The 27,708-nt window shown below is 61.3% G+C and overlaps 1 protein-coding gene across 1 annotated transcript in view; it reads left to right on the top strand.

Moving 5' to 3' along the window:
• MEGF6 (multiple EGF like domains 6) overlaps window positions 1-27,708 on the top strand; it is a gene marked incomplete at its 5' end in the record, with an annotated part of 105,481 nt that overhangs the window by 10,470 nt on the left and 67,303 nt on the right. The window contains one exon of the mRNA XM_021707582.1: window positions 9,690-9,794. Within this exon, the coding sequence (XP_021563257.1) occupies window positions 9,690-9,794 (105 nt within the window). The remainder of the gene's footprint in view (window positions 1-9,689; window positions 9,795-27,708) is intronic.

Raw genomic sequence — 27,708 nt, 5'->3', positions numbered from 1 at the left:
CCAGGTTGGAGCGGCAGAGCTCCAGGGCTGTTAGGAGCTGCATAGCTGGGGATGTGAAGAGCCCTGGGAAGGGATTCTGTGGCCCCGTAAGCTCTTGGTAGAGCAGAGTAAAGCAGATGTCACTTATTTGCAGGACTTCAGTATGCTACTGTGTACTGTAGATTCCCAAGGCAGACCACTGAATCCAGGGGTCATCTTAGAGACAGAGAAGAAAAAGGAAGCCACAAAGTCGCATCAGTGAAACAGTCCAGTGTGGCTGGAGCAGAAGGAATGGTGGGCAGGCAAGGTATGGTGATGGGGGAGCAGTGCCAGCCTGGGGCTGCCACATCAAATGACCACAGTCCAGGCGGCTTAAAACAACACACATCTACCCTCTCATGGTTCTGGGGGCTGGAAGTCTGAGACCAAGGTGTCAGCAGAGCAGGGCTCCCTCGGAAGGTTCTAGGCAGGCCTCCCTGCCTCCTCCAGCTCCTTATGGCTCCGGCAAGCCTTGGCATTCTGTGGCTTGTGGATGCATTGCTGTCATCTCTGCCTCCTCTTCACATGGCCTCTTCCTCCCTGTGTATCTCTGGGTCCTCTTCTGTCTCCCATAAGGACACTTGCCATTGGACTTAGGGCCCACCCTAATCCAGCACGACCTCATCTCCATCTTGTTGCCAGTCACATCTCTGAAGACCCTATTTCCAAGCACGGTCATAGTCGGGGTCCCTGGGTGGGTGTGAATATTTGGGGGACTCACTTTAACCCACCACAAGGGGCAGGTCTTGGGGTCTTCTGCAGGGTTTGTGTGAAGGAGGGATCGGTCTGCCCTGTAGGGGCCACTTCCTGATATCCCTGTGAGAGGTGACGGGACTCATCCAAGGGAGTCAGGAGGGCAGGGAGGGGGTGAGATTCTGGGTTTGAGGCTGCAGTGACACCTGGGTCTGGAAGGTTCACACCTGCTCTGCCTCTGAGGAAGCTGGGACCCCGGGCCCTTGGAGCCCCCAGTGTGCCCAGCAGGGGTGGTGGGGTGGCCTGGCCCTTTATTCTGGGGCCGACCCCAGGGGACCACAGCCCTGGGAGGACACCCCTCAGAACCACCGCGAGTTTCTCTCCGAACTGTCTGCCCCTTCCAGGACATTCCTGCCCTCTTGTGGCCAGGAATGCCAGGCCATCTGGGGGCCAGACACCTTGGAAAAATCTGTGGCCTACGTGGGCTTCACCTCCGCGGGGGAAGGATTTAGATGGTTTGTGTCACCACAGAGACCTGGGTGGGGGAGGCACCTTTGCCTGGTGCCCACGGGTGGGGTTGGCAGAATGGATGCCACCTGGGTCTGGGCTGAGTCCTGAGTCTGGCTGTGCCTGGACCTGGGCCTGATGCTCCTGCGACCGTGGCTCCTGCAGCTGTGGCACGTGGGCGAGGCCTGGGCCCGCCCCTTGTCCAGCTGTCAGACCACCAGGCAGGCGGCCCCGCAGGTCTTCCTCTCCTGGGGCATCCGGGCCCTGTGGCTGCTGCCTGCTCTGTGTCCCTCGGGCCTGGTTGGCCGGGCCTGCGGGAGGAGTGCAGGGGGCCACTGTGGACCTAGGGCTGCCCTCTGCTTTCCTTCCTCTGTGCCTGCTTTCCCTTTTCCATTCTGGCCGTGTCAGCCCTGCTGACACAGCATGGGAATCTGCTAAGCAGGCATCTCAGGCTCTGGGCTCCCCTTTCCTCCACATGGACGTGACACATACCCACACATGGCGTGGCAGGACCCCGCCCCCAACACCCCAGGACTCCCCAAGCAAGAAGTCATGCCAGACTCACACAAGCCTGTGCCAGGCATGCGCTTGCACACGGGCACACTCAGACACCCGGCCCGCCTTCCATCCAGACCAGCTCGCCCACGCACTGCCTTGTACAGATCTGTGCACATGTCCACACATGCATGTGTGTACTCACGCCCATGCACATATTCCTCTAGCACGGGCATGCTGGTACAGGCTCACACGTGTGCTCACTTGTGTGCACACAAACACACACGTATATAGGCTCACACTCAGACACGTGCTCTCACACGTTTGCTCCCACACACGGCCTGTGTCCCTGCGTGCCACCACACCCACACAGGCCCACACTCAGGGTTCCCATCCACGCTCACACCCGGCCCAGCCCTGCCCCCCACCCCACGGGAGCTATGGAAGCCTCAGGCACTCCCGGACGGGGAGCTCCGTCCTGGATGCCAAGGGTGGTGTGGAGCGTGTGCAGGGGCTGAGGGCAGAGGCCTCAATGCCCACCTTCCCCCCCAGCGCTCCAGGACTGAGACCTGCGTGGAATTCTGTGATGCAGTCCTGAGTACGTACTGGTGACTTCAACAGAAGGGCACATCCTCCATGCCTCTGGCAGGAGCTTCTGATCCTCAGCTCTGTCCCCGGGAGTGCTCTGGCCATACATACCTACGTAGGGGACATGAGTCTTCCGTGGGGCTCTGGTACAGGAAGGAGCTCAGGCCGGGAGACTCAGAGATGGCCCTGGGTACCACAGTCCCAAGTGACCTGAGTGCCATGCACAGCTCTGCCTTCTGGAAACTTCTGGGTACACTATCCTCCAGGAAGCCGGGCACGGTGGGTCAAGGAAGGGCACTTGCCTGGCTCAGACCTGCTATCCAGAGTCCAAAAGCCCAGAACAGGCTTGGGGCTGGAGGGCTCAGCCAGCTTTCACCATCAAAAGGGCGTGGCCTGTGGTCTCCGCCTCTCCCATCGGCAGGACACAGCCTCCCAGACTTGGTGTGGCCGGTTTGTATCTGGGCATTGCTGGGGTGCAGGGGCGTTGGGAGCTGGCCTGATTCTGGGCAGAGGGACATCTGTCTGCCCACCTGGGCCTACTCGTGTGGTAGAGCTGGTCCAGAGCACTAGGGGTCCTTCCTTGTGGGCCTCAGCACCCAGCTAGGAGCAGCAGGACTCCCCCACACCTCCAGGGAGAGTCTCGGAGAGGGATTGAGTGGGGGCCAGGGTGCAGGGCCAGCTGGCTGGGTGACAGCAATGGGGACAGAGGACAAGCAGGAGGACCTTGGGAGGCCCAGCAGGACTCGGGTCCCCTGTGCCCTGGGCTCCCGGGGAAGTAACTCCTCTTGGCCACGGTCAACCTGGAGGTGGCACCAAGAGTCCCAGCCAGGCAGCTCTTGGCAGCGGCTTGGCCTGCCAGCCCCGGAAGGTCAGAGGAGAACGACTCCCAGTCCCCCGGGTCTAGTGCCTGCCTGCCCACCCTCAAGATCCCCTGTGGCGCGTCATCTTCACCATTCTGTGCTTCTACATGACTGGTGGTGTTTGATCCCCCAAGTGCCTTCCAAGAGACACACGTGGTCGGGACCCGGGCTCTGGATGAGTCTGGCTCTGGCTGTTACTGGAGGTACGGGGCGGGTGAGCCCCAAGGGGTCCCGTCCTGCTATGTGTGCCCCTGGCAGGTAACCCCACCAACCCCAGGGCTGCCCAGCCAGGCTTCTCCCTTGCTCACCTCGACGCTGGTGAGTAGGGCCGTCCAGCTATCCTTGGACAGGCTGTCTCCTGGAGGGGATTCCCTTCAGTGTCCCTGCAAGACTGGAGGCCGTGTGGCCGCCTGAGGCCAGGTAGCTGCGTCCTCCAGCCCCTCCTGGGATACACCCACCCCACAGCACGATGGGATGGAGCTGCCCCTCTGCAGAATCGGTCCTCAGCCTGGGTGCCTCGAGCCCTCGTCAGTCTCAGGACTGCCACCTTGTTCTCTGGCAGTGTGCACACATGGCACCCAGACCCTCTTTCTGGCACTAGCCTGGGTGATAAGTGAAAACCACACAGCCCACCCGTGGTCTGCCAGGACCTGGGCCCCCTGAAGACCCCCAGCGGCTCTCTCCTTAGCAAGAGCACTTTGAGTGGGCGGTAGAGGGCCGGCCTGCAGGAGGGGACTGGGGTCTCAGTGGCGCCTCCGGCGGAGGCTAAGGAAGGGAGACCGCTTCCCCGGGAGGCTTGTGGAGTCGTCCCAGCTGGGGCTTCGGTTTCTCAGGCACCTCCGCGAGGCAGGCTTGTGCTGGGAGCTCTCGGGACGGTTCTGTCTGTCCTCATAGCCACTGTCTGCCTGGATACTGGACTAGTCCCCAAGTTTCACAGGTCCAGGGCTCACTACTGGTCAGCTTCCAGGAGCACAGCGTTTCTTCCCTGTGCGGATGTGGTGCCCCCAGCCATGTGTCTGTGGCCTGCAGGGATGGGTGCTTGCTAGACCTGGGGAGACTCGTCACCTGGACCTCTCTTGTCCGGCTGGCAGTCGTCCTCACTGCCCACCAGATGGCTGGCCACTCTGGGAGAGGAACTGTAGGAGGCAGGGGCTCTGGGCAAGCAGCAGCTCCGGGAAAGTGGTCCGGGATTGGCACCCAGCAGCCCTGAGCCCTGAGCCCATGCCAGCAGTGGCTCCGCTCCAGCCACTGGGAGTTGCGTCTGCATGTGGTCCAGCCAGGCTGGTGAAAGCGACCAGCCTTAAAGCAGCCGAGACGTTGCCAGGATGTATTGCCCGCGTCTGGGGTCATACGCTCCAAACCTGCCATCCTGTGCCAGGACCCCCCTGGGTGCCCCCAAGGCCCTCCCAGCCCCTGGTTCTAGAGATACAGGGTGGACCCTCGCAGCTTCACGCCAGAGCGAGGCCTGGCCCCAGGAGGCCGGGACAGTTGGCAAGTGGTCAAGGTCTCCACGCCTCTGCGTTCCCAGACGTGCCCCTCTGATGACCCAGAGGCATGCACATCTTCAACCCTGGGGATAGCGTGGAGGGAACTCTGGCAGCACCAGGGGCATCTCGAATGTAATACTGATATGGAAGTCACCTGCAACAGAGCTTAACACGGGTGTCAATAATTTTAGTGGGGAAACTGAGGCTCACATAGGTTAAATGTTTGCCCTGTGATAACTAGCTAATAGATATCAGACCTGGAACTTGGCCATGTCTCCAAAACCCGGTTGCCCTGCTCTGCTAAGTCACTGGCCTAGGTTCTGGGGGCCGGGATGGGGGGGTCAGGGGCGGGCAGGGGAATGTGGGGACCACTGGTTACTGGGGGGGGGCTCCAACCCTGCCCCAACCTGGCCTCCACTCACCGGTCTTGGAGGACATAGCCTCTTGACAGCAGCAGACCCTGTGAGCACTGTGGGCTGGGTCACCACCCTTGACCTTGCAATTCTCACACTTGTGGACTCAGGTGGTTCCTTCCAGAGCCCTCGGAGTCCTGTGGGTATAGTCCTAGCCTAGCCACCAGCCACGAGGGAGGGTTACCAAGTAGACCTCTGCCATGGCCTGGCACACAATAGATGCTCTGACATTAAGCAGTAGATCGGGCATGGTGGCTCACACTTGTAATCCTAACACTTTGGGAAGTGGAGGCGGGAGGATTGCTTGAGTCCAGGAGTTCAAGACCAGCCTAGGCAATGTAGCAAGAACTCCTTTACAAAAAAAAAAAATAGCAGCGTGTGGTGTTGTGCACCTGAAGTCCTAGCTACTAAGGAGGCTAGAGCGGGAAGATCACTTGAGCCCAGGAGTTGGAGACTGTGGTGAGCCGTGATTGTGCTACACTCTGGGCTGGGTGACAGAGCAAGACACTGACTCAAAAAAAAAAAAGTAGCGGTTTAACAAAAATAACCAATGTTAAGTATAAAACACGTTTGCTACTTAGAAATCACTAAACTGTTTTAAAGCAAATTCATCCGTTTCTTCCTCTTATTCCTGTCTACTGAGTTCTATATTTTTCATTTTCAAGTTTCCCACTTGGTTTTTTTTTTTTTTTTTAACTATTTGCCTATTTTCCCATACATACTCCTATAATGTCCTCCCTTTTCTCACAGAGAACATCGAGTACCTTGGTTTCATTGTATTTTATTCATTTTTTTATGAGACAGGGTCTTACTGTATTGCCCAGGCTGCTGCACAGTGGCACGATCATATTTTACTGCAGCCTTGACCTCCTGGCCTCCAGTGATCCTCCTGCCTCAGCCTCCTGAGTAGCTGCGACTCCTGAGTCATCACACTGGGCTGCTTTTAATACTTTGTATGAGATGAGGGTTGTGCTACGTTGCCCTTGGTCTTGAATGCTTGGCCTCAAGCCATCCTCCCGCCTCATCCTCCCCAAATGCTGGGATTACTGGTGTGCACCACTGTGCCCGGCTCTGAATCTGACTTTTAAGCCCTGGTCTGCTGCCCACAGACTCTGCTTCCTCGGATGTGAGTCTCCCGGCATGTGTGTGTGTTGTGTCCATCATGTGCTGGCTTTCCTGAGGTGCTGAGTGCTTCCCTCTGGGTGCCATCCATGTGACGGAGTGACCTGTCCTTTGGAGGGTGATGGGAGCCACTGCCTCTGCTGTTGTCAGTGACGGGGGAGGCCTGGGCCCTGTGGCTGGTGGCCGATGTCCTTGGCTTCCCAGCCACTCTGTCCTCCCCACCATGCCGTCCCTGCTGCCTGGCTCTTGGAGATGAGAGTAGCACAGGCTGGGCCACCCAGTGCTGCCACGCACTCTTGCTTTGCCCTGGGTGTCCATCCCTCCCCGGTCCCTCTCCTGCTGCTTGTGAGCGTACACAAGCCACCCAGCAGGCCTGGCCTCCCTCTGCGGGCCTCATCTTCCCAGCACCTCTGGGTCCCCGGGCCACCTGGAGCACCCCTTCCTGTTTGGAGCTGGCTCTGTGCATCCTTGCTTAGAGCCTAGCCATCTTTCCCGCCCCCATGGGGTGATGCCAGGTGTGGTTCTCCACCCCGCTCCTGGGACTCCTGTTGTGCCCATGGAGTGGGGAGAGCTTCCCACACCCCTGGGCTTGCTGCTTAGTTATTCACTCCTTCATTTGTTCATCAACAAGGTCGAGTTGGAGTCAGGACATGTAACGGCCATCAGGAGGGAGTCGGGCTGCTCTGGGGAGCCCAGGGCCTGGGCGGAAGGTGAACTGTCACCCCATTCGGGTGTGTCACTATAGTGAGAAGCGCTGGGGTGGGTGCGTTTAGGGCGCTGTGGCCCCTGCTTTGGGTGAGGGCATAAGAAGGCCCTGAGGAAGTGGCACTTGGGGACAAGAGGAATTGTTCAGGTGGAGGGCAGCTTGCTTGTGGGAGGCCTCCAAGCAGGGGGAACTGACCAGGGGTGTGGGAGGGAGAGCCAGGAGTGGAGGAGGAAGAGCTGGGGGTGGGGGATGGGGCCCAGAGCAGGGTGGGGGTCTGATTGGCAGGGTTTGGGCCCCATGGGGTTTTGTGCTGTGTCAATGGAAACCGTTGATGGGTTTGCAGCTGGGAGCGCCAAGGTCTGATGCCTGTTTGGAAGGTTATGGTGGCTGCAGGGTAGAGAATGGAGTGGGGGTGGGGGTGGGATGGGGAGAGTAGGGCCAGGCAGAGAGAGGTGTCTGCCAGGGCAGGAGATGGTGGTGGCCTTGACCAGCGTGGTGGCGACGGGTGGACAGGCATGAGTGTATTCAAGTTCACTGGGAATGGACCTGACTGGACTGGATTTGGGCTGGACGTGGGTGGGGGTGGTGTGCGTGAGGGGATGTCACCGAGCTTCTGGCCTGAGTAGGTGACTGGTGACCCCTGCACAGAGACACAGAGGCGGGGCAGGAGGATCTGATGTGTGCCCATCCGATGGGCGTGTCTGCAAACAGGGAGCCTCCATGGCATGTCCAACCCAGGATGGAATCAAGGATGCAGTCAGTTCCGGACACAGGAGGGAGGGTCCTGTCCCGATGGGTACATGCGTAGAGTCTGTGTGCTGTCCTTCTCCCGCGAGGAGGGAGCCACCTTCACTTGCCTTGAAAGGTGGTGTCTTCAGCCGGGAGAGCCAGGGATGCAGCCATGGACACGTGGCGGGGCTGGTCCACAAAAGAGACTGGGTCTGGCCAGGACTTTTAGCAGCTCTTCCTTTCCTCATTGTTCCAAGAGTAGGCAAAGGCTTCCTGGGGTAGGAAGGAGCGGAGGAGAGTGTGGGTGAGGAAGGGATTAGGGGGGCTGGGCACAGGCTTCTGGATAGCACCCTGAGAACAGGAGGGCTGGGCCCAGTCTCCGGGCAGCAGGGAGCCAAAGAGCGCCCAGGAGGGAGAGGGTGGGCAGTGAGTGGCCGTCTCCCCCACTCCAAGGCCCGTCCTCAGTGTCCTTGGACTGAGCCGAGGGCTCCTGGGGGGCAGAGTCCTGGGTGGACTTCTGGGGTGTCACCTGCTTCCCAGCGAGGGTGGCGGGTTCTGGGCATTTGGGGCTAGAGACCTTCAGGCGAGGAAGCCTTCCTGGTGAAAAATAAACACAGCTGACTTCTCATCCCCCCACAGGTTTCAAGCCCTCAGGACACTGATGTTTCCTGCTACTGGGTCCTGGGTCGGTCCACAGCATACAGGGGACTTCCCTGTGCGAATCCAGGGTCACCTGGGCTTCCGTCCTGCCTCCCTGTGCCCTGTCTGCCCCCTCATTGTGTCCCATTGGGACACATTCCAGTCTGTGGTGTTCAGCTGGAGAGAAGAGGCTGGAGGGGAGAAGAGGCCGGCCACCTCTGTGAGGGCTTGCGGGATGCCTGCAGGATGGCCCGATGGGGTGGGAACCACATGAATGGGGCCTTGTGGTGGCTGTGGCTGTGTGATGGTAGAAGGACCATCCACTAGGTGCCTGTGTCGCTGCACTGGCCCAGGCTGGTCCTCTGACCCCAGATGCCTTAGGCTTGGGTACTGGCCTGGCCTGTTACTACCCACTGTGTGACCTGGGTCACCTACTGAGTGTCTCTGAGCCTCCCTTTTCTCTTCAGGCCTAGTACCAGATTCAGAGGCTGCTAGGACCCGTGTGCCTGTCATCCTTCCCCTCAGCTGAATCTACCTGCACCTGGGATCCCAGGAGCCCAGGCCTGGCTGCCAGCACCCGCTCTCCAGAGCTTTGTTCCCTGCTCCTGGCAGGGATGCTGTCAGCTATGCACAGGCTCGCTGTTGGGGGTGTCCACTTGCCCAGCGAGCACCCAGCCTTGCCCTCCACATGGGGGTGTGTGGGGCGGGGGCTGCAGGGTCAAGAAATTGGTGCAGCAGTGGGGACCACTGGTCCAGCCTGGTCGGAGCACCATCGTGAGGGCAGCAAGGTGGTTTGAGATGGAGGGGCTGCTGGCCACGCCTTAGGGTCCTCCCGCCTCCCACATACCTGGCGCCTTACCCACTGGCCTGAGGGCGCCCAAGGCAGCCAGTATTGGCCCTGCCCCCAAGGTGGGTCTGTGGGGGAGGGTCTGGGTAGGGGGTCTCCCATGGAGGAGGCCAGTCCCCCAGCCCTGAGCCCTCCTGGGACCTTACCTCTTCCCTTCCTAGGGTCCAGCTGGCCTGGGCCAGGTTTACTCCACTCTGGGTGGGACCAGCTGAGAAGTTTCTCCCATCAGAGTCTCAAGGGGAGGCTTTAGCCATCACCTTTCCATAGGGAATGTACCCTGTCCATGCAGCTGCCCCTCCTTGCACCCTGGGTCCCCCTACCCATACTCCCTACCTACCTTCCCTAGGAAATACCCTGGTGCCCTTTCCTATTCAGTTGGGTTGAGCGAGAGCTTTTGCCGCACCCAGAGGGTCCACCTAACCCTGACGGATGCAGCCGTGGCTGGGGGCCCTTGGGCACCACTGGGCACGGGGAGGGTGACCCAGGACATAGAGCGACCCGGCAGCCTGGGCTGGGGTTACCTGTCTGTGAGCCCGCCCCCAACTCGCCTCCTTCCTGCTCCTCAGCCTTCACTCCTCTCCACAGCCAAATGCAGCGCAGGTCTCTGTCTTAATGGAGGCCGCTGTGTGCCAGGCTCAGTCCAGCTGTACCACTGTCCCCGAGGCTTCCAGGGTCCCCACTGTCAGTACGGTGAGTGGGGAGGGGCTCTGAGCCCAGGCCGTGGTCAGTCTGTGGGTGGAGGGGCGGGGATATGTCCTTGGCTGGCTGTCCCCTGCACAGCCATGTAGGGAGCATCCCCAGATGAATGGACATTATCATGGGGACATTCTGTGACCCCTGCAGCCAGCTCCTGTGGCCCCTCTGAGGCTGTTGGGAGGAGGGGGTGACCCCAGAAGACCCCCCCTCAATGGGTGGTTCTGTACCACATAATCTTAGAGCCCACCCTGTGCATCCCCGCCGTCTGTGGATGGGGACGCCGGCTCCTGAAAACAGCAGGGGTGGCCAGGGCCCCAGGATCTCTGGCTACACTGCTGCCTCACCAGATGCTGGTCATCCTCAGTGTGGAAGGATGAGGGACACTGGGGTCCTGGCTGGGTGGGTGGTGGAGTGAACTGGGCATGTCTGCCACCTGGAACCCTCACAGACCCTGACCACCAGATGCAGCAGGTGGTCTGTTGTAAGGAAACGTTTTTGCGATGCTGTGGGGCGGGGCACCTGAAAGTGAGTCACAGGGTGAAGTCAGACCAACCCCCTGCCCCAGACCCTCTCCCACAGCCCCCACCTTGCTGAGTCTTTGGCGAGGAGATGTGTGGAATGTGGGATGTCATCAAAAGAACCTCCGTACATGTCCATCTTGGTTTCCTGGGCCATGAGATGCCTGGCCCTTCTCTTCCCCTGCAGGTTTCTGCTCTGTTCAGCCAGCATCTCCTCACCCTGGCTTCACAGAGCTCGATCCCTGGGCCGACCCTTGTCATAAAATACTCCAGTGATCCCCAGCACTTTGGAACTGCTCCTGGGGCGGGCAGCCAGGGGCCCCTCCCAGGCCGATGCCAGGGCAGGTGGGAGCTACGTGTTGGTGCCCCGGAGGGCAGCCAGAGGAGACCTGAGGAAGCAAGAGGGAGGAAGGAGGCCTCATGGTTGTGCCCTAGTGGTCTCCCGAGGTAGCCTCCCACCGAGGGCCGGGCTGCGGGTCATCCTGGGGAGGTGTGGGTTTCCCCCGAGTTCCCAGCTGGGCACCAGCAGCCCGGGGTATTGTTGGGTGGCTGGCAGTTGGCGCCTGAGGGTTTATTGAATGCCTTGTTAACCAGGACATCCCTGCCGAGTTAGCGCCAAGTGCCTGCTGCTTCCTGGATACTGTGAGGGCTGCCACCCAGGCCGAGGGGTAAGGTCTGTCTGTCTCGTGCAACGAGAGGGCCTCCAGATCCCCTACCCTGTCCCCACCCTGCGACATCTGGTCAGGCCTGTGTGGTCCCTCTGCAGGCTGGCCGGAGGTGACCCGCCCAGCCCAAGGGCAGGCTGGGATCCATGCGGGATGCAGGGGTGCTGGCTGCCATGCTTCACCTCTTCTCGGGAATTGTAATGATGACTGCAGGTGGGGAGTGATGCTCTGAAGACTTTCCGTCTCGTTTGTGTAGTCTTGAAACGTGCGCCACTTGACTTCGGTTCGTGTGGAGATGCTGGGCTGGCTTCTCTGGCTGGGGAGGGCCTCCTGGCTGGGGAGGGGCACTGGCTGCGGTCAGGTGGTTCCCAGGATGGGGCTGTGGCTTCGTGGTCTCTGATCCTGGGGGAGGGTGAAGAGGCGACCCTGGGGTTTGTCCTGTCCTGGCCATGCCCTCCATGAAGGGGCTGAGGACATGAGGACACCTGTCCTTCCGGCTCAGGGCCAGTCTTCTGCCCACCACCAGCTCCCAGCCCCTGGCCTTGTCTGGGCCAAAGTGCCTGGCTCTGTGCCTTCCTGACTGGGTGTGCCCTTGTGCTGAGCAGTCTGTGCCCTGAGACCCTGACATTCAGCCTCCTGGTCACCAGTGGGAATGGAGACTGGCTGGGAGCTCAGTGGAGGTGACACATCTGGGGAGGTCTCGACGCCCAGCACCGGGGGAGCTGAGGGTCCAGCAGGGAGGGTGTCAGGCACCCACAGGCATTGCTGTGGGGGCCCAGTGTCCAGGGGAGGAGGCTGTCTGGCCCAGGCCCAGGGCAGCACCTACCGAGCAGGCTCAGATGGGCACACCCAGGTGTGCCCTGTGCCCTGTGCCCTGCTGGTCTCTTGGCCATGATGTCTGTGTCACAGTCTCTTGTGACGTCTGGGCTCTAGACTTGGCCTCTGGAGCAGTGGCCCCATGCTGTGGACACCGTGGGAACACCCCACATGGTGGGAGGACTGGGAGCTGGCAGCGCCATCCTGGCTCTGAGCCCTGCTTTGCCATGTTGTCACCTTCTGAGTCCTCACTCCATCTGCTTCATGGAAGAGGAAATGGGAGGCCCAGCAGCTCAGCCCGCGGGCAAGTGGCTGAGCCAGGGCTGTCCCAGGGAGCACATGGGAACTCCGGTGCGGGCCACACATTGGCCAGGCAGAGAAGCCGTCTAGAGTTGTTGGAGGAGGGGCCAAGTCCCCAGGCAGGGTAGGCGCATCCTCACCAGTGACCCACTGGCGGCCGTTGGGTGGTGGGTTCCTGGGGGTGGGGCCCGTTGGGGACAGATGTGGTCTTCAGGGGGTGGAAGACAAGCTGGGGGTGGCTGCTGGGCCTCCTCCCCAGGCACTTCCTCCGGGAAGAAGGCGGAGCATGAGGGTAGGGGGAGCAGAGGCAGGTATGCAGGGTGGGGTGTGCAGGGTGGGGTGTGAGGGCTGTGCTGCCTGGGGAGCCACCTCCAGCCTTCCTGCCCCACCTAAGCTTCTGACAGTCACCTTCCCGTCCCTCTGGGCACTGGAGACCTGAGGGCAGGCACAGTTGGGAATATTTAACCAACTCCAATTATAATTAATTCCAGTTTTGAAAGTAAAAGCCATATTTTCTGGTTCCCCCAAATTCTCTCATTTGAACAAAAGAGTGGGGGAGGGAGGTAGGGACTCCAGGGTGACTGTGGAGGGCAGTGGGGGAGGGGAACCCCTCCTCCTTCCCTATCCTCCTCTCCCTCGTCCCAGATCACAAGTCAAGGCTTGGGTCTGCTGAGACCAGTGGACGGCTTAACTGCCTTCCTCCTGCCTGGGGTCCTTTCTGTAGAAGCAGCTGGCATGGCGGTGGGGGTTGGGGGGGTTGGGGGCAGACCGAGAGCATGCCTGCCAGAGCCCTCACCCCGCCTGGTGTGGGCCCTCGGGGCATCAGAGTTGGGGCCAGTGGCTCAGTTTGACCAGGGCTGGCCGCGGTGTCCCCAGGCTTGTGCCGTGTGGCCAGCGTGCCCTACTGGACCTCTCAGACCCCAGGGTCCCCTTCTTTCAGAGGGACTGGGCCACAACAGCAAGGGTGACTGCAGGTGAGGTTCCATGCTACCTGGTGGAAGGTCAGGAAGGGAGGCCACTATCATCCACTGATGGCAGCGAGGTCCAGCTGGCTAGGCAGGCTTTGTTGCTGGCTCCTGGGGTCACTACACACCTGGCACCTGGCACTTCATGAGGTGCAGCTTTCAGGCACGTCTCCTTGGGAGTGGCCTGGGGTCAGGAAGACTCCCAGGACTGCTGGCCTCCTTGCCCTGTGGCCCACTGTTCCTCGGAGGGCTCTGGGGTTGGATCAGAGCATCGATTCCACCAGAGCGAACAGGAATGGTTTTCACGGCTGAAAATCTGGCCTTGTCCTACCTTTGCATCCAGAGTCACGCCTCTGTGTGCTGCCCTGGCAGTGTGTGTAGATGCCCCACCCCCCAGTATTGTTGGTGACCTGGACGTCACCAGGCAGGCCAGGTCTTTAAGGAAAAGATGGCTGGAGAAACTTACACCTACACATAGCGACAGGGTGGCCACTGGTCACCCTCATGACTCCATCTCACGTGGCCTTGTGGGGCAAGGGCAGGCTCTGAGAACCGAGGCCTAAGTCACCTCCCGTACTTTCTTGGTTCAAGAAACTTTGGCTCTGGTTCCCCTCAGGGCCTCAGTTTCCCCCCCGTCTAGCGCGCAGGTGGGTTAGATCTCTGTGACAGTTCGACCCGGAAGGGCTGGTGCTCTTACTCCAGGGCTCAGGCAGTGGTCAGGGCGGCAGAGCTGCCCAGCAGAGACCGGGTGGTCCCAAGGGCTCCCTGGAGGAGGTGGTGGACGTGTGGACTGGAGAAGGTTTGGGAGGTCCAGGCGGGTCCAGGCGAGTTTCCAGATGGAAGAGGCATGTGCAGAGGAGCAGAGAAGAGGAGGAAGTTGGTCTGGTCCTGAGGGGCTGGTAGGACAGGAGGCAGGGCAAGCCAGGCATCCTGAGGGTCCTCAGCCTGGGGGCGTGTGGCCTGGGGCCGGCCAGTGCTTCTGGGCACCTCCCGTGGACCTGACAAGCAGGGACAGACATTAATGGTCCTGCCTGGAGCCGCCGTGCCCAGGCCCACTCTGGGACCTTGTTGGGTCCCGCCCCTTGGAAGGGGCCTGTGTTCCCCACTGAACAGGAGGCCATCGGGTGGGGGTCTCTCCAGGAAGGGCTGGAGGTGACTGTGGCAGCTGGTGGGGCCGGCCTGGGCCCGAAGAAGAGCTCAGAGGTGCAGGCCAGGCTCCTGCCGGGATGGTGGGCTGGGGTGGGGCAGGGCCGGACAAGGTCCCTGGTGGCTTTTAGCCCCTGGCCCTGGCTCCAGGGCCACTATTTCTAAACTGGGATAATTGATGGAGAGGAAGCGGCCTGCCCAGCCCACTCAATGCTGCCCACTGTGTCTGAGGCTTGGAATCTGACCCCTCGCTCAAGGTCTAGACACACCCAGGGCTGCTCTCGGTGGCCAGCCAGGGACAGGCCTGGGAGCTGCTGCCCTGGCTGTGAACTCTGGCCCTCCAGGGTGCGGTGGGAAGGGAGGACAGCCGACTTTGTCTCCACTGCAGGGGTTCCTGGAAGGGCCGACTCTGGGCAGTGAGGTCACACAGCCTCTCTTCATCTTGTGCACCCAAGGGGGCTGGGACCCTTTTTAGTCCTGCTGCTTGCCACGGAGTCACTGTCCTGAGGCTGACAATGGCTCCATTGTGGGCTGACTCCTCGGGGAGGCAGCTTAGCGTTTGTCCTGACCCTGGCCTTTGGTTCCAGCCTCCCCATGCTATTCCCAGCACTCAACTCTAGGGTCAGCCGGAAGTTTTCATTTGGGGCTGGAGCCGACTTAGAGAGGAGGCCACCTGAGAAGCGACTTTTGTGTCTGGTGTGGGAAGGCATCCCAGCATGCCTCTGGAGGACTAGGGAATGCCTGGGAGGACCCAGCACACCTGGGAGGATCCAGCACACCTGGGGAAGACCCATACACCTGGGAGGACCCAGCACACTCGGAGGATCTAGAATACTCGGGAGAACCTAGAACACCTGGGAGGACCCAGCACACCTGGAGAACCTGGCGTGCCCTTGGAGACCCCGCTCATCTAGGAGCCTTGCTCTCTGGTCTCCTGGGAAGCCTGCCTTATCTTGGTATCTCTCTGTTCTCTGTTCCTGCTGAGGGGTGAGTCCTCTGAGAGCAGGACTCAGGGTCCCCAACCCCTACTCTCTGAAGGCCCTGGAGGGACACAGGTGCCCCAGGGGGTAGCAGAGCCATCGAGAGCCCACTGCCATCACATGGGCCAGCTCAACTCACCTCCACACCCGGGCCACAATCCTGCTAGGTACCTGACCTGGGCCAGGCGTTGCCTCCTTGGCTTCTGTCCTGTCTGTCTCCAGGGTCAGGTCTCTGAGGACCTCTGTTTAGTTTCTGGGTGATCACAAATCCCCATGACCTGCGGCCTGCCTAGCTGTCCTCTCCCATGGGGTGGCCCAGAGCTGCCCTTGTTCCTGCCAGACACCCTGCCAGGGGCGATGGTTGATGGCTACCTGTGCTCACAGTTACAGGGTCCCTAGAGGCTCCGAGGAACACTGAGGTGTGGTCATGAGGAGAATCTGGGCTGAGCCAGCTCAGAAGCAGGGCTGGAAGGGCTGGGGAAGTGGGGGAGGGATGCAGAGTTTATGTCCCAGGTCACAGCCTCCAACAAACGCTTCTGGGCAGCTCAGGGCCTTGGAGCCCTGTCCCTAGGGATTGGTGGACATCTGAGACTCGGGGAGGGCTGAGCCCACCATGTGGAAGGGGAGGATGATGGCCGGCCACCTGAGCAGAACTCCCATCAGGGTAGCCAGCCCAGTGGTGGGGGTGTTGGGGGCCAGGGTGGGCTCTGCAGGCAACGGGGACCCAGGGCTGGCTTTCCCTGGAGGTGACAGAATGTAATGCTGATGTCTCCCTTGGGGAGCCATGGCTGGTCCTGGCCCCAGGAGCCTGCTGTCCCCTTCACCCCCAGAACGGTGGCATGGCAGTTGTCCCCTGAGCCGGACTGGAGCTGACATGTCCTGGCAGCTGGATGGAGCACCTGGCTTGGCTGGGAGACGCCACCTTGGCTTCTGCCCCACCTGGCCGCCCGGGGTCCTGGCCTTTGAAGAACTATGTCTAGCTTCTGGGCCATCAGAAATCCACATGACCCCCCTGGCTGCCCTCTCCCCGTGGGGTGGCCCAGAGCTGACCTCAGGCCTGCGAGACCCCCTCGCTCTGCCCTGTTCCCTGCCCACCCGTTGGGGTGGACAGAAGCCCCGGGGCGTTTGGCTTTCCCATACTCGGCTTGCACGGCTCCGAGTCTCTCCCTCCCCTGCAGGAGCTGGTGCCGGGTGGCCTGAGGGGGCTCCGTTGGTCCTTGGTGGGGTTGAGCACCTGGGGCGGGTGGCCTCGATTCTGGCTTTGGCCTCTGCTGGCCGTGACAGTTGGTGGGACAGGCTGGCCGCTCCAGGCCCATCCCGGTGTGCTGGAGCCAGGCCACAGCCTCAGCGGGGCAGCCCGGGACACTGATCCCACCCACAGACTCCCAGCCCGTCCCTCCAAGGGCTGGCTGTGGGAAGGGGATGCCTGTTCGCTTAGCAGGTTTGTCCTCTCGCTCCCCACAAAAGCCCCTCTGTCTTTCTCTGGGATGACTGTCCTACCAGCCCTGGCTCCCTGCACAATGGGGCCGTGTGGCCTCTCCCAGGCTGGCTTTAGAGATGGGTGGTCTCCTAATGACATAATTATGGCAGGAGGCGCTGAGAGGCAGGCCCTCCCAGGCGTGGGGGGTGGGGAGTCTGGACTCACTCACCTGCCCCTGGGCTGCCTGCCTGGGGCATTTGGGAGGGGTGTTTCCAGTCTCCCTGCCCACAACAGGGACTGTCCTGGCAGCAGCCGAGGCTGGGGCAGACCACACACACACTGCACAGAGGTCAAGGCCTCCTGGCTCCCCAGCGGCTGCCCCAGACTGGAGATGCCAGGGGCCCCATTCTGGGTGGTCTCGTCAGACAATTCTCCCCATCAACCGGATGCCCCAAAGAACCCTCAGCCTCCCAGAAACTTTGACTGCCCTTCCCTTGCCTCAGCCATCCTGTCTGGACCATGGGCCCCTCTGGGTGGCCATCCCAGACCCCCTAGACTTTAGGGCAGTCCTAGGGTGTGCCCTGGTACTGCTCAGTGTTTGGGAGGGGCTGGTGCTTGTTCCATTTCACAGATGGGGACACTGAGCCCCCAGTTGTTCCCAAGTTGCTTGGGATCGGTGGTGGAGTCTGTGCTGGGGGATGGCCCCTTGACCCCTTCCCAACTCCAGTGCAGGGCTGTGCTTGTGGAGGCCCCAGCTTTGAGGGGAGCTGGGTGGTGTCGTGTGGCCCCGGTGCCCTGTCCCGGGTCCCAGCCCTGATGGATGGAACCAGGGGTGGGAGCTCCCCCTGGCAAATCTGTCAGGCTTGGGCCTCTGGCAGCCTCTGCCCACTTGCTGAGAAGCTGGAGTGCCCGCATCTACAGCTGCTCCCCCAAGGGCTCAATGCTTCTCTCCTAGGCAGGGGAGAGGCTGGGCGAGCCTTGGGGTGCTGGGGTGCTGGCCTAGACTTCCCTGGCTCCCCTCCTCCACCCGGCCCTTCTGAGGCCCTACTCAGGCTGGCTATGGCTGGTGGACAGAGCAGGGGGCAAGCCAAACCCCAGGGGCTTCCGTAAGGCATGGACACCAAGTCTGTCTGGTGGTTCCTCTAACCCCTGTGGGCCCATGTGGGAAACCCCACCATGGGGGTCACTGAAGGACCGGCGGGTGACATCACTGCATGCTGGTGGGTGGGCATATAGGCCTGGGCGTGGGCGCATAGGAGGTGGTTAGCAAGGGTGGGGAGGGGATGGCGTGGGGTACCCCCACACTTGGGTGCCTGCGTGCTGGGGAGAGCCCCTCAGGGCATAGGTGACAACGCCTGCCCTCAAGAAAGCGGTTCCCCCGTGAGCACCAATCCATCTCTCCTGCCAGCCTGAGCCGCTGCCTCTGTGGCCCCACAGTCCCACTCCCGCCATGGGGTGGCCTCCTCGGGCCCCTGAGGAGTGCCTAGGCTCCGTGTGAGTCCCTCCGTTCCAGCTGTGTTCCTGGGTGCTGGAACCCCAGGGGCCTGGTTTGGACCCAAGCACACAGTGGGTGCACACTCCTGAGGCTCATTGTCCTGGCTGGCTGGCTGGGTCTGCGGTCCGGTGTCCCCTCATCGCCCCTAGGAATCTCCAGGAGCCTCCGAGTCTTCTGCAGGTACCTCAGACCCTGCCTCGCCTTGTCACCTCTCACCCTGGCCCCGGGAGGAGGTGTGCTAATAGGCCATAAAATGCAGTCTGGTGCTGAGGGAGGGGAGGCTTAGCTGGAGGAGGCTGAGCTGGGGAGACTGCAGCTCTGAATTCCTAGGGAATTCCTACCGTGCCATCCTGCACTCTTGGCAAGGGTGTCTTTGGGGCTGGTTCTGCCCCTTCAGCCATTGGGCCCTGCAGGCCGGGCCTGTCCCCCAGCCTGGGGAGGCCCATGAGACCTTGTGGGTGAGGACCAGGTTGTAGGCAGCAGCCCTGGGTGCGCCTGAGAGCTCCTGGTGTCCGGGCTCCCGAGGGTCTCAGCCTCCCGCAGATCTGGCTCAAGTGAGGGAGGAGGAAGGGGCTTCTGCCCACTTGTAGCAACCCCAGCTGCTGTCCCATGGGCACTGGAGAGCAGGTCACCGAGGGGCGTATCCCCTGGGCCCCTGCAGCTCCCCAGGCCCTGGATGTCCACCCAGAGACGAGGTTGGATGTCTCCAGGATGGTCGTAGGCACTGAGGGCATGGGTGTGACCACTGAGGAACTGGGTCAGGTTGGCAGTGTCCCGACATAAGGGTTTATGCCTCTCCCTGCCAGGCTGCATGGTGCCAGCTGGACCCCAGTGCTCAGGCACTGGTGGCAGCTGGCTTGCTTGGGAGAGCCTGGCTTGGGGTCCACACCTGTCCAGTCCTGTGTTGGTATTGGTGATACAGGAAGCTGGGAGTTTCATTTTGGGGAGCAGTGCCAGGTCAGGGCCTTTGTGGGGAGGACAAAGTCCCGAGAGAGGCAGCTCAGCCCTTGAGGTGGAGAAGCAGGGCCAGGGGCTCCTGGTGCTAGTGCCTGAGGGGCAGGCCTGGGCTGGGCATGTCCTGGGGGCTGGGGGGAAGGGGGGCCACCAGGCCCTGCCTGTGCACCATCCAGTGGACTGGGGCTCCGTTCAGCTCTGTGGCGAGGTTTCCACTCATACCTCCGGCTCCAAGGCCCTGAGAGGGTAGGTGCAGCTGTGCCTGTCAGCCTGTTGTCCGGCCCCACAGGACCAGGTGCCCCTGCTGGCCATCCCAGATGCCCCTGCTGCTGCCAGTGTGGGGTTCCAATGGGCTAGGGCATTAAGCCTGGCTTAGCACCTGGACAAGTCAGACAGCCTTACTGTGCCTCAGTATCCCCCCTGGGAACCTGGGTGTGGTAGCGAGACCCGCAGCAGGAGGCTGTTGTGGGAATTAGGTGAGTGCTACAGGTCACAGGCCCAGTCCCACCCAGTTGCAGCAGGTTCCTTAGTTCAGAGGCAAGGGGCAAGTGGCTGTGGTGTCATCTCGCTGCCCTGACTCGGCCAGCCCAGGTGTCCCCTGGGGCCCCTGTGAGCCCCTAGAGGATGTGCTGGTGTGCCTGGGCAGCTGACCCTTCAGTCCTGATGCCACCACGCTAAGCTGTGTGATGGGGGCCTGGGAGCTCACAGAGCAGAGTGTGCAGGGGAGAAGGGCCCTGTGGTCCCTCCAGCGGACAGAGGCTGGTCTGTGAGGTCTGTGGTGATGCTGCCCAGAGGCAGGAGGGACTTGCCGATACCACAGAATTCCCCCCGGCAAGAAAACACCAGGATTCTCCAGAGTGGCCTGTGAGCAGCCCCATTCCTGGGCTGCAGAGGTGGCTGGGGTGCTGGCGGCGTGTGCCCCCCTACCGGGGCGCTGGCCTCCCAGAGCCCAAGCTCCTTGCAGAGGCAGATTCCAGGAAAAGTGCTGAGTGCCAGCCTTCAAGATTCCTGGGGCATGTACTTGTGCCTTCCTTCTGCAGGATAATTAATGAGGGTCCTCTGCGAGGGAGCTGCTGCCCTCCTGGAATCTGTTCCCTGGTCTTGGCAGCTCCGGGCATTCCAGAGCAGGGCCCAGCCCTCTGGCCCGGTCAGCCGGAGGCCTGGGCAGCATCACACTAGCTAGGCCAGCTGATAACAGGACAGAAACTGCGGGAGTGGGAGGTGGGGTGGGGGGCGAGATGCTGACAACCTCTTAAATGGCCTCTAGCTGGCGCCAGCCAGGGAAAGCTCAGTGTCCCTTGGCACACACTGGTCCCTGAAGCCCTGGGGCAGAGACACCGGGACAGCCCTGTGGTCACTCTGTTGAACCGGGCAGTTCACAAGGATCTTGGACACCAGACACCTTGGTGCTGAGCCCCCGGGTTCCACCGCAGACACCATGCAGGGCCCAGCCAGGCAACCCTAGCTGAAGCATCCCCCTCCCCTCACGCCATCCCCGTCCGGTCCCCTCAACCCCCAGGCCCGCCTTTTGGGCAAGGCCTGATGCTGCCCAGCATGGCCTTGACCTTCAGAATGAACTTGCTGTGTGTTTCTTTGTGACCTCAGCTCTGGGAGGGGAGAGTTGGGGGCAGGAACATCCTACTCTGGGGGCAGGAAGGCCAGGCTTGGCCGCGAACCTGCTGGAGACCACAAATTCTGCTGTCTGCTTCTTCCAGCCAGCTCTGACACGGGGTGCATGTTTTGAGGACAGTCAACATCCTCTAGGTTTTTCTACTCCTCCGGGGGGGCTCTGGATGCAGGCTGGGGTCCTGCTCTGCCCTCCCGTAAGTCGGGCTGCAGGACTGGGAGCTGGCGCCCCGAGAGCCACATCCTGGGTCGGTGCTGGGCTTGTCCCCTTCTTCACGGTGCCTAGAGGACTGCAGAGGTGGGCATCAGAGTATGACTTCTTGTTCTGCTGCCCCCCCCCACCCCGAGGCTGGAGGCCTACAGGCATCATCCTTCCTGCCTCCCACAGGGCGAGATCACACTGAGCATGGCCGTCACTCTAGGGTCCCTGTGCCCGTGCCCTGCACTGGCCTGTCCACCTCCAGTCCCTACTGGACCGCCCCTGGGTGGCACCTCTTAGTATTCCTTTGGTGGCAAGGGTCCATTGGAGAGGCCTACACCTAGCAGGTGGGCACTGTCATCCACCCTCTCTCAGGGCCTGTGACTGTCAGGCAGGGAGGGAGGCTGTTTTGGAGAGGAGGTGGCACCAAGAAGGCCAGCACCGCAGGACACTTGGTGCCCGAGTCTCTCAATCCCCTGCCTAGAGAGGGCATCACTAGTGGCCAGCCCATCGGGAGCTCACCAGTCTGTTACCCTGTGAGAGCGTGGGCTGGGCTTCTAGGCATCACGGCCCCTGCCGGGCCCTGACGCAGTCACAGCAAGTCCTCCAGCTTCACTCCCAACTCTCACCTGCAAGTTTTTGCTTGGGACACTGGCATTTACAGGGGGCAGTGTCCAGGGCCTCAGGGGTGCGGGAAGTTTCTGTGTGGCTGTCCTTTCTGGGGGCCTGGGGACTCCAGGGTAGCTGTCCTTTCCAGGGGCTCAGGGGATTCCGGTGTGACTGTCCTTTTTTGGGCTCTGGGTCTCCAGCATGGCTGTCTTCTGGCACATAAAGAAGCCTCCAGGGTCCTGGCACAGGGCTAAGCCAGCTGGCCCGCTTGTCCTTGGCTGCACTGCTGGGCGTGAACTCAGTTTGGGTGCAAGTTGAGCAATCAGCGTTTATGGCCCCCGGCACACCTGCCTCTTGTGGCATCTCGAGCTGGCTGAGCTGTGTAGATTCAGTGCAGGGGATGGTGTCAGGGCTGTGGCCCGTGGCCAGAGGACCCCCACCCTGGCCCACCCAGCCCGGGGCCTGCCCGCTGGACCTCACATCAGAGCTTTCAGGAGGAGCCCAGAGCACCTCGCAGCTACCAGGAGCCTGAAGTTCTCAGGCCTCTCTGATGGAGGACCTGAACTTGGACCCTGGCCTGCCCCATGAGCTGCAGTTTCCCTGAGGTCTGTGAACATGGCAGGAGGCAAGGGCAGACGCAGGACTTGGTGGGAGGGGTGAGGGGTCGTTGAGGGCTGGTCGTGGCCATGTCCCTGGGTTCTCAAGGCTGGGCGCTGGCCACGATCCTGGTCACGGGTGGCTGGGTGAGGTGACACCCCAGGGATGAGGAGCACTGTCCTGGGAGGGCTGGGAAGACCTGGCTGTCGCATGGCCAGGCTCCTGGGATCTCCCCAGGGGAAGGCAGAGGGACTCTTTCCTGGGTGCCACGTCCAGTCAGGCAGCCTCTGGAGACTGTACCAGAAAGGCCTTGGGCAGTGTGGTCCTGCAGCTTTTGGAGCCTGGGCATCTCCCAGTCCTTGGAGGCCATAGGACACACCTGTTTCCTCCTGGGACGGGTGGTGGGGTGGAGGGCAGAACTCAGATGGCGGGCATGGCTACCTTGAGCCACAGTGGCTCCACTCAAGCTCATGGGACCGTCCCATTGGCTTGTGTCTGCATCTCGGCCAGGCTGGACTCTCAGGCCGGGCACTGTGGGCCATGGACAAAGTTGTACCCCATGGCTCTGGCAGCAGGATTTGAAGAGCTTTGCTGGAGGAAGGTAGGGGGCCCACACTCAGGCACCTGGGAGGCCTGGCTATCCCCCTGCAGGGTGTCTCCCGGGGGAGTGAGGACTTGGTTTCCCCCGATGATGTGAGGTGGCAGTTCTGCGGGGACAGCTCCAGGACCTGAGCTTGGGAGCCCACAGGCCACACGTGTCAGAGCTGGTGCAGGGGCCCAGGCCTCTCTGAGGCTGGCCTAGAGAGGGCCCATCTGCCCGCGGATCCCCAGCCGTGTGCTCCCTGAGAAGAATGCCAAGCTGGACCCTGCTGGGCTGTCTGTGCTAGTGAACGAACGAATGAGCGAATCAATGAATGAATGATACGGGGAATCTGGGGCCAGGCTCACACTCAGACCTCTCGATACCCTCGGGCTCATTTTCCTCTTGGGGACCTGTTGGAGTAGGACTGCCCCTGGGAGCTCCGGAGGCCATGGGGGCCAGAGGCTGGCATGTGGGGTGGGCTCTGGGAAGGTACTCAAGTGGCTGCTGCCCTGGGTGTGGGCCTGGCGGAAGGGCGGGCGGGCAGCTGGCCCCTGCCCACAGAGCTGTGTCCACTGGGGATTCCTCCCCACAAGACAGATGTCGTTTGTACAACCACGGTTATGTGATCCGTGGACTTCCCTGTACCGGGCAGGGCCTGGCGCCGGCCTCCTCCGGGCTGTCCCTGGAGGGCTGGGGTGTGAGGAAGAGGGAGGTTTCCAGCCCGGAGCCTCCACTCCTTGGGGTGTGACTGCCGCAGCCTATGGCCACCGGCTCCTAGCCCTCCTGGCCACCCCAGAGCTTTCCCTGGGCCGCAGGGAGGGCTCAAGAGAGAGGAGCCCCCAGAAGCCAGGCCCTGCCCCAGGGCGGGTTCAGGGACGTCTAAGGGCGCTCCTGCCCGGCGATGGTTTCCCCTCCCTTCCCACCCATGTGTTCTGGCGGGGCACCGGCGCCCCCTGGTGGCAGCGAGAGGCCAGAGTAGGTACCGGTGCTGCGGAGGGTTTAAGGTCTGGTTGACATAGGAAACCTTGAACATCTGAGGGTGTGACTGGGCCAGGCTCCGTGCATGTGTTTTCTCACCCACAGCTGCCACCATCTCTGCACCACGTCTCACAAGGGACTTGAGGATGCTTCACAGCCCAGGCCTCGGGATTCAGTGGCCGAGAGGATGAGACCCAGGCTGGGGGGCGGTCCCAGGGCAAGAGTGTGGTCTGGTGCAGGGTCACCCGTCATTCAACCATCTGTCCATCACTGCTCGCACCATGCACCCGGCCTTTTGCCAGGAACCCACCGACCTGCCTCTGGGGCCTGCATCCCTGGGAGGGGAGAGAACAGGAAGTAAATATCGTGATGTCAGTGGTGGGATGTGCTGGGGGGGAAATGTGAGGATGAGGGGACAGAAAATGCCCAGGGGAAAGAGGGGCTGCTCTTGGTGAGGCTGTCAGTGCTTTGTAGCAGGTGAGGCTGAATGGACTTCAGTCTGGGTGAGCACCTAGGTGGGCTCAGGTGGAGAGTGGCCACTGGTCACAGAGGTCTAGAGACCACGGTGAGGGGTGGGTTTGTCGATGGGTGCCCGCTCCTGTCAGGTGCCAAGAGTTTCAGGTCAGGAGGGGTGAGTCAGACACCTGCATTAGGAAGCTCCCTCTGGTCGCTGGAGGTTGAGGCAGGAGGTCCAGGGAGAAGGCCGAGTAGCTACCCAGGGTAATGGTAGCTCCTGCTGGGGCTGGGCTGGGGGGGTGGTGGGGACGGGAGGCTGGTTCTGGGTGCAGGGGAGGGCAGGGAGGCGCAGCTTGGGCTCGGGTCGGTGCAAGGGAAGGAACATGAGTCGTTTCTGTGTGGGCCTCTGCCCAGGAGGGCCAGGCTGTTAGAACTAAGTGCCCTCTGGCTGCAGGTTTTGCCCCATGCCCTGAGAAATGGCAGGCTTTGGCCTCTCAGGGCACCCAGGCAGTCCGCCTTCCCTTCCCAGATGTGCAGACGCCACAGGGCCTGAGTCTCCAATACTCGGGGTATCTGTGCCAGCCTCTCCTTGGTCTCTGTGTTCCCATATGTGCAGTGGGAGAAGGACTCGCTGGCTCCCTGAGGGGCTCTTAATTCTAACAGCCTGGACATCAGCCTCATCTCTCTTATCTGGGGGTGTCTGGGGAACCAGAGGAGGGCTCTTTGCAGAAACAAGTACTTCCACACCCAGATCCTGATGGAACAGCCCTAAAGATTTAATTTCCTTCTTTCGGCAAGCATTCTTCCAACAAGTGTGAACTGGCCTTTACTGGGTGCCATGCACAGCTGGGGCCATCCACAAGTGGTGGCTTAGCAGACGTGGCCTGTTTTCTGGAACCTACAGTCCAGCAGGAGCCAGACATCCCCAGCCAGAGCTGTGACCCCAGGCAGCAAGGGGGACATGGAACCAGGGCCTGGCCAGATCTTGGGACGGACACGTGTTCTGCAGGGAGACTCTATCCACAGAGCCCAGAGCTCTGGGGTCTCTGCAGGTGCCCTACACAGGCTTGAGTCTGGGGCCCACAGAGACCAGCCCTCATGGCCTCAGGTGAGCTACAGAGAAAGATGTGGACCCATGAGATGATGGCTCTGCCGAGGGCAGGATGGGTCACCTACAAGGTACAGGTGATGTGTGCGCCTCACTCCGGAGAGGCCAGCTGGTCTCACTTTCCGGGCTCACTTCCTGGAGGGACTGAACTGGTCAACAGAGCAGGAGGCCTCTGGGAAGCCCTCAAGCTGGACCATGACAGGCTGTGGATGAGGCCAGGCAGGGGGTACTGTGGTCCCTGGGGCGGTGGGCACGGGGATGCGTCCTCGGAGCATGCCTCAACCATGTCCGGGGGTCTCAGGAGAGCCCGCCACCTTCCCAAGGGTGAGTGCAGGGAGCGGTGGGGACGGCCAAGCCGGTCCTCCCTCCCAGGTGACCACGGCCCCATCCGGAGCTGTCCCAGAGGGAGACACTGCCACCGGCCACGTGTCCTGGATGGGGTGGTCTGACTGAGGGGCCATGGGGCAGGTGCTTGGCTGACCGGGGACTCAAGCATGTCTGACCCTTGGTTTCAGGCCAGGAAGACATGAGGGGACAGCTGTCCCAGACTATGGGGGGGCTCCCCTCCCTGGTGGGCCTGTGAGGCCCCTGCCTGTCCTGGGCTCACTTCCTCTGCTCAAGGAACTATTGGAAACGCCTGGGCCCCCAACCCCAACTCTTGTTGATCTTGACCCAGAAACTGAGCGAGAGGCAAAGGGAGCGTGTCACATCCTGCCGTCCAGACCCAGGGCAGATGCTCCGTGTTGGACCCTCCAAGGCCTCAGGCTCCTTCACTATGTGAGGATTCAGAGGTCTGGGTGAAGCCTGTGTGAATCCCGCTCCCCTTGGCGGAGAGAGAAGCAGAGGCAGAGACAGAGAAACAAAGAGATATCGGGCATTGAGAGACAGACCAAAAGAGACAGAGATGGACAGAGACAGAGGCAAAGAGACAGAGAAGCAAAAACAGAGACAGAATAAAAGACACAGAGACACAGAGACAGAAAGTGACAGACATGTGAGTCCCTCTCCCATTGGCAGAGAGAGAGAGAGAGAGAGAGAGAGAGAGAGAGAGAGAGAGAGAGACGAAGAGAGAGAGGGAGAGAGACAAATTCAGAGACAGAAACAGAGGCATTGAGAGACAGACAAAAAGACAGAGCAGAAGGAGACAGAAATGAAAACAGAGACAGAATAAGAGACAAAGGCAGAAAAAGAGACAGAGACATAGACTCAGGGAGACACAGAGACAGAAAGGGACAGACCTTGAGAGAGACCGGACAGAGAGAGGCAGAGACCGGGAAAGAGAGAGACAGACATGCACAGACAGAGGAGGGGCAGACAGTGCCTGGCTCTCCGGCCCCAGCCCCTCCTGGCCCCCACCTCAGAGACTGAGGGTGTGGTGCTGGCCTCGGCTGCTGCCGGAGGCCGCCAAAGAACGGGAACGTCCCAGGAACTCAGCCATGGAGGGGAGTGAAGACCTGGGTCTTCGAGGGACCAAGGAATGTTCTTGGCTTCCCCCTATGCTGCTGACATTCCGTGTTGTTTTCTGGGAAGCAGATGGGAATGCAGTCCCTTCCCGTGTGTCCGAGGCTGGTTTGTATAAACAGATCAAACCTGCGCCTTTCCGGGGGGAGCGGAGCAGAGTCAGACCCTGCCGGGGGCTCACTGCCCTGACGTGTGTTGGCTCCCATGCCCCTCGTGTCCTGGGGCTGCTTCCGCATTTCTGGAAGAGGCTCATGTCCTAGGCACACGTGGGGGGAATGGGCCTTGTCATCGGATGCTCAGGACTTGAAGCCAGCACCACCTCCCAGGTCTTCAGAAAGTTCCTCGGGCCCAGACTCAGCTCCAAGTGGGTGTCGTGTCGCCCAGCTGGCAGGTGTCCTCAGGAAGGGCTTCCCAGGGACTGAGAGGCTTTGGCTGTGATGGTGGCTGTCACAGCTTCATACTAGGCGTTGGGGTGATGGGTCCTGGGCTGACACTCGTGGTGGCGCCCTCCGCGTCCTTCTGGCTTGTTCCCTCCTGAAACACCTTTAGTGACATGGTCCCAGGTCCTGCGCCGGAACGCCCATGACCTCTCCATCGCCAGCTGGCCTGACCTTCCAAGATGCCTGGCTTCCACCTTCCTCGAGTCTTGAGGGGCTCCTGGCTGGACTGGAAGCGCCGAGCCCCCCAACCCCTACCTCCACAGAGTGCGGGGACCCCTCCCCTTGCCCCAGTTCAGCTGAAGTCTGAGCCCTCCTTCCTCCACTTCAGGAGCCAGGTGGTCTCTGCCCCGTGGGCCGTGCCTCCCCCGCTAAGGCTGTCTGTCCAGGGATCTGGGGGGAGGGATGTTCCCCTCTCAGCACCCCCTCCTGAAGTCAAAGGCAGACTTGGGTGAGGCCCTCCGGCTTCACTTGGCCCCTGGAGCCCTCACAACCCCTGGAGCTCTGGACAGGCGTGGGCCAAGCCCAGTAGAGGCCTGAGCGAGGGAGCCACATCGGAGGGCCAAGCCCACCACCCTAGGCACTGGCCACCCCT

The sequence above is a fragment of the Carlito syrichta genome, unplaced genomic scaffold (assembly GCF_000164805.1).
Source record: "Carlito syrichta isolate Samal-C Ts95f unplaced genomic scaffold, Tarsius_syrichta-2.0.1 Scaffold120529, whole genome shotgun sequence".
NCBI lineage: Eukaryota > Metazoa > Chordata > Mammalia > Primates > Tarsiidae > Carlito > Carlito syrichta.
Note: the sequence above shows the minus strand (reverse complement) of the source record. Positions and strands in the feature narration are given on the sequence as shown.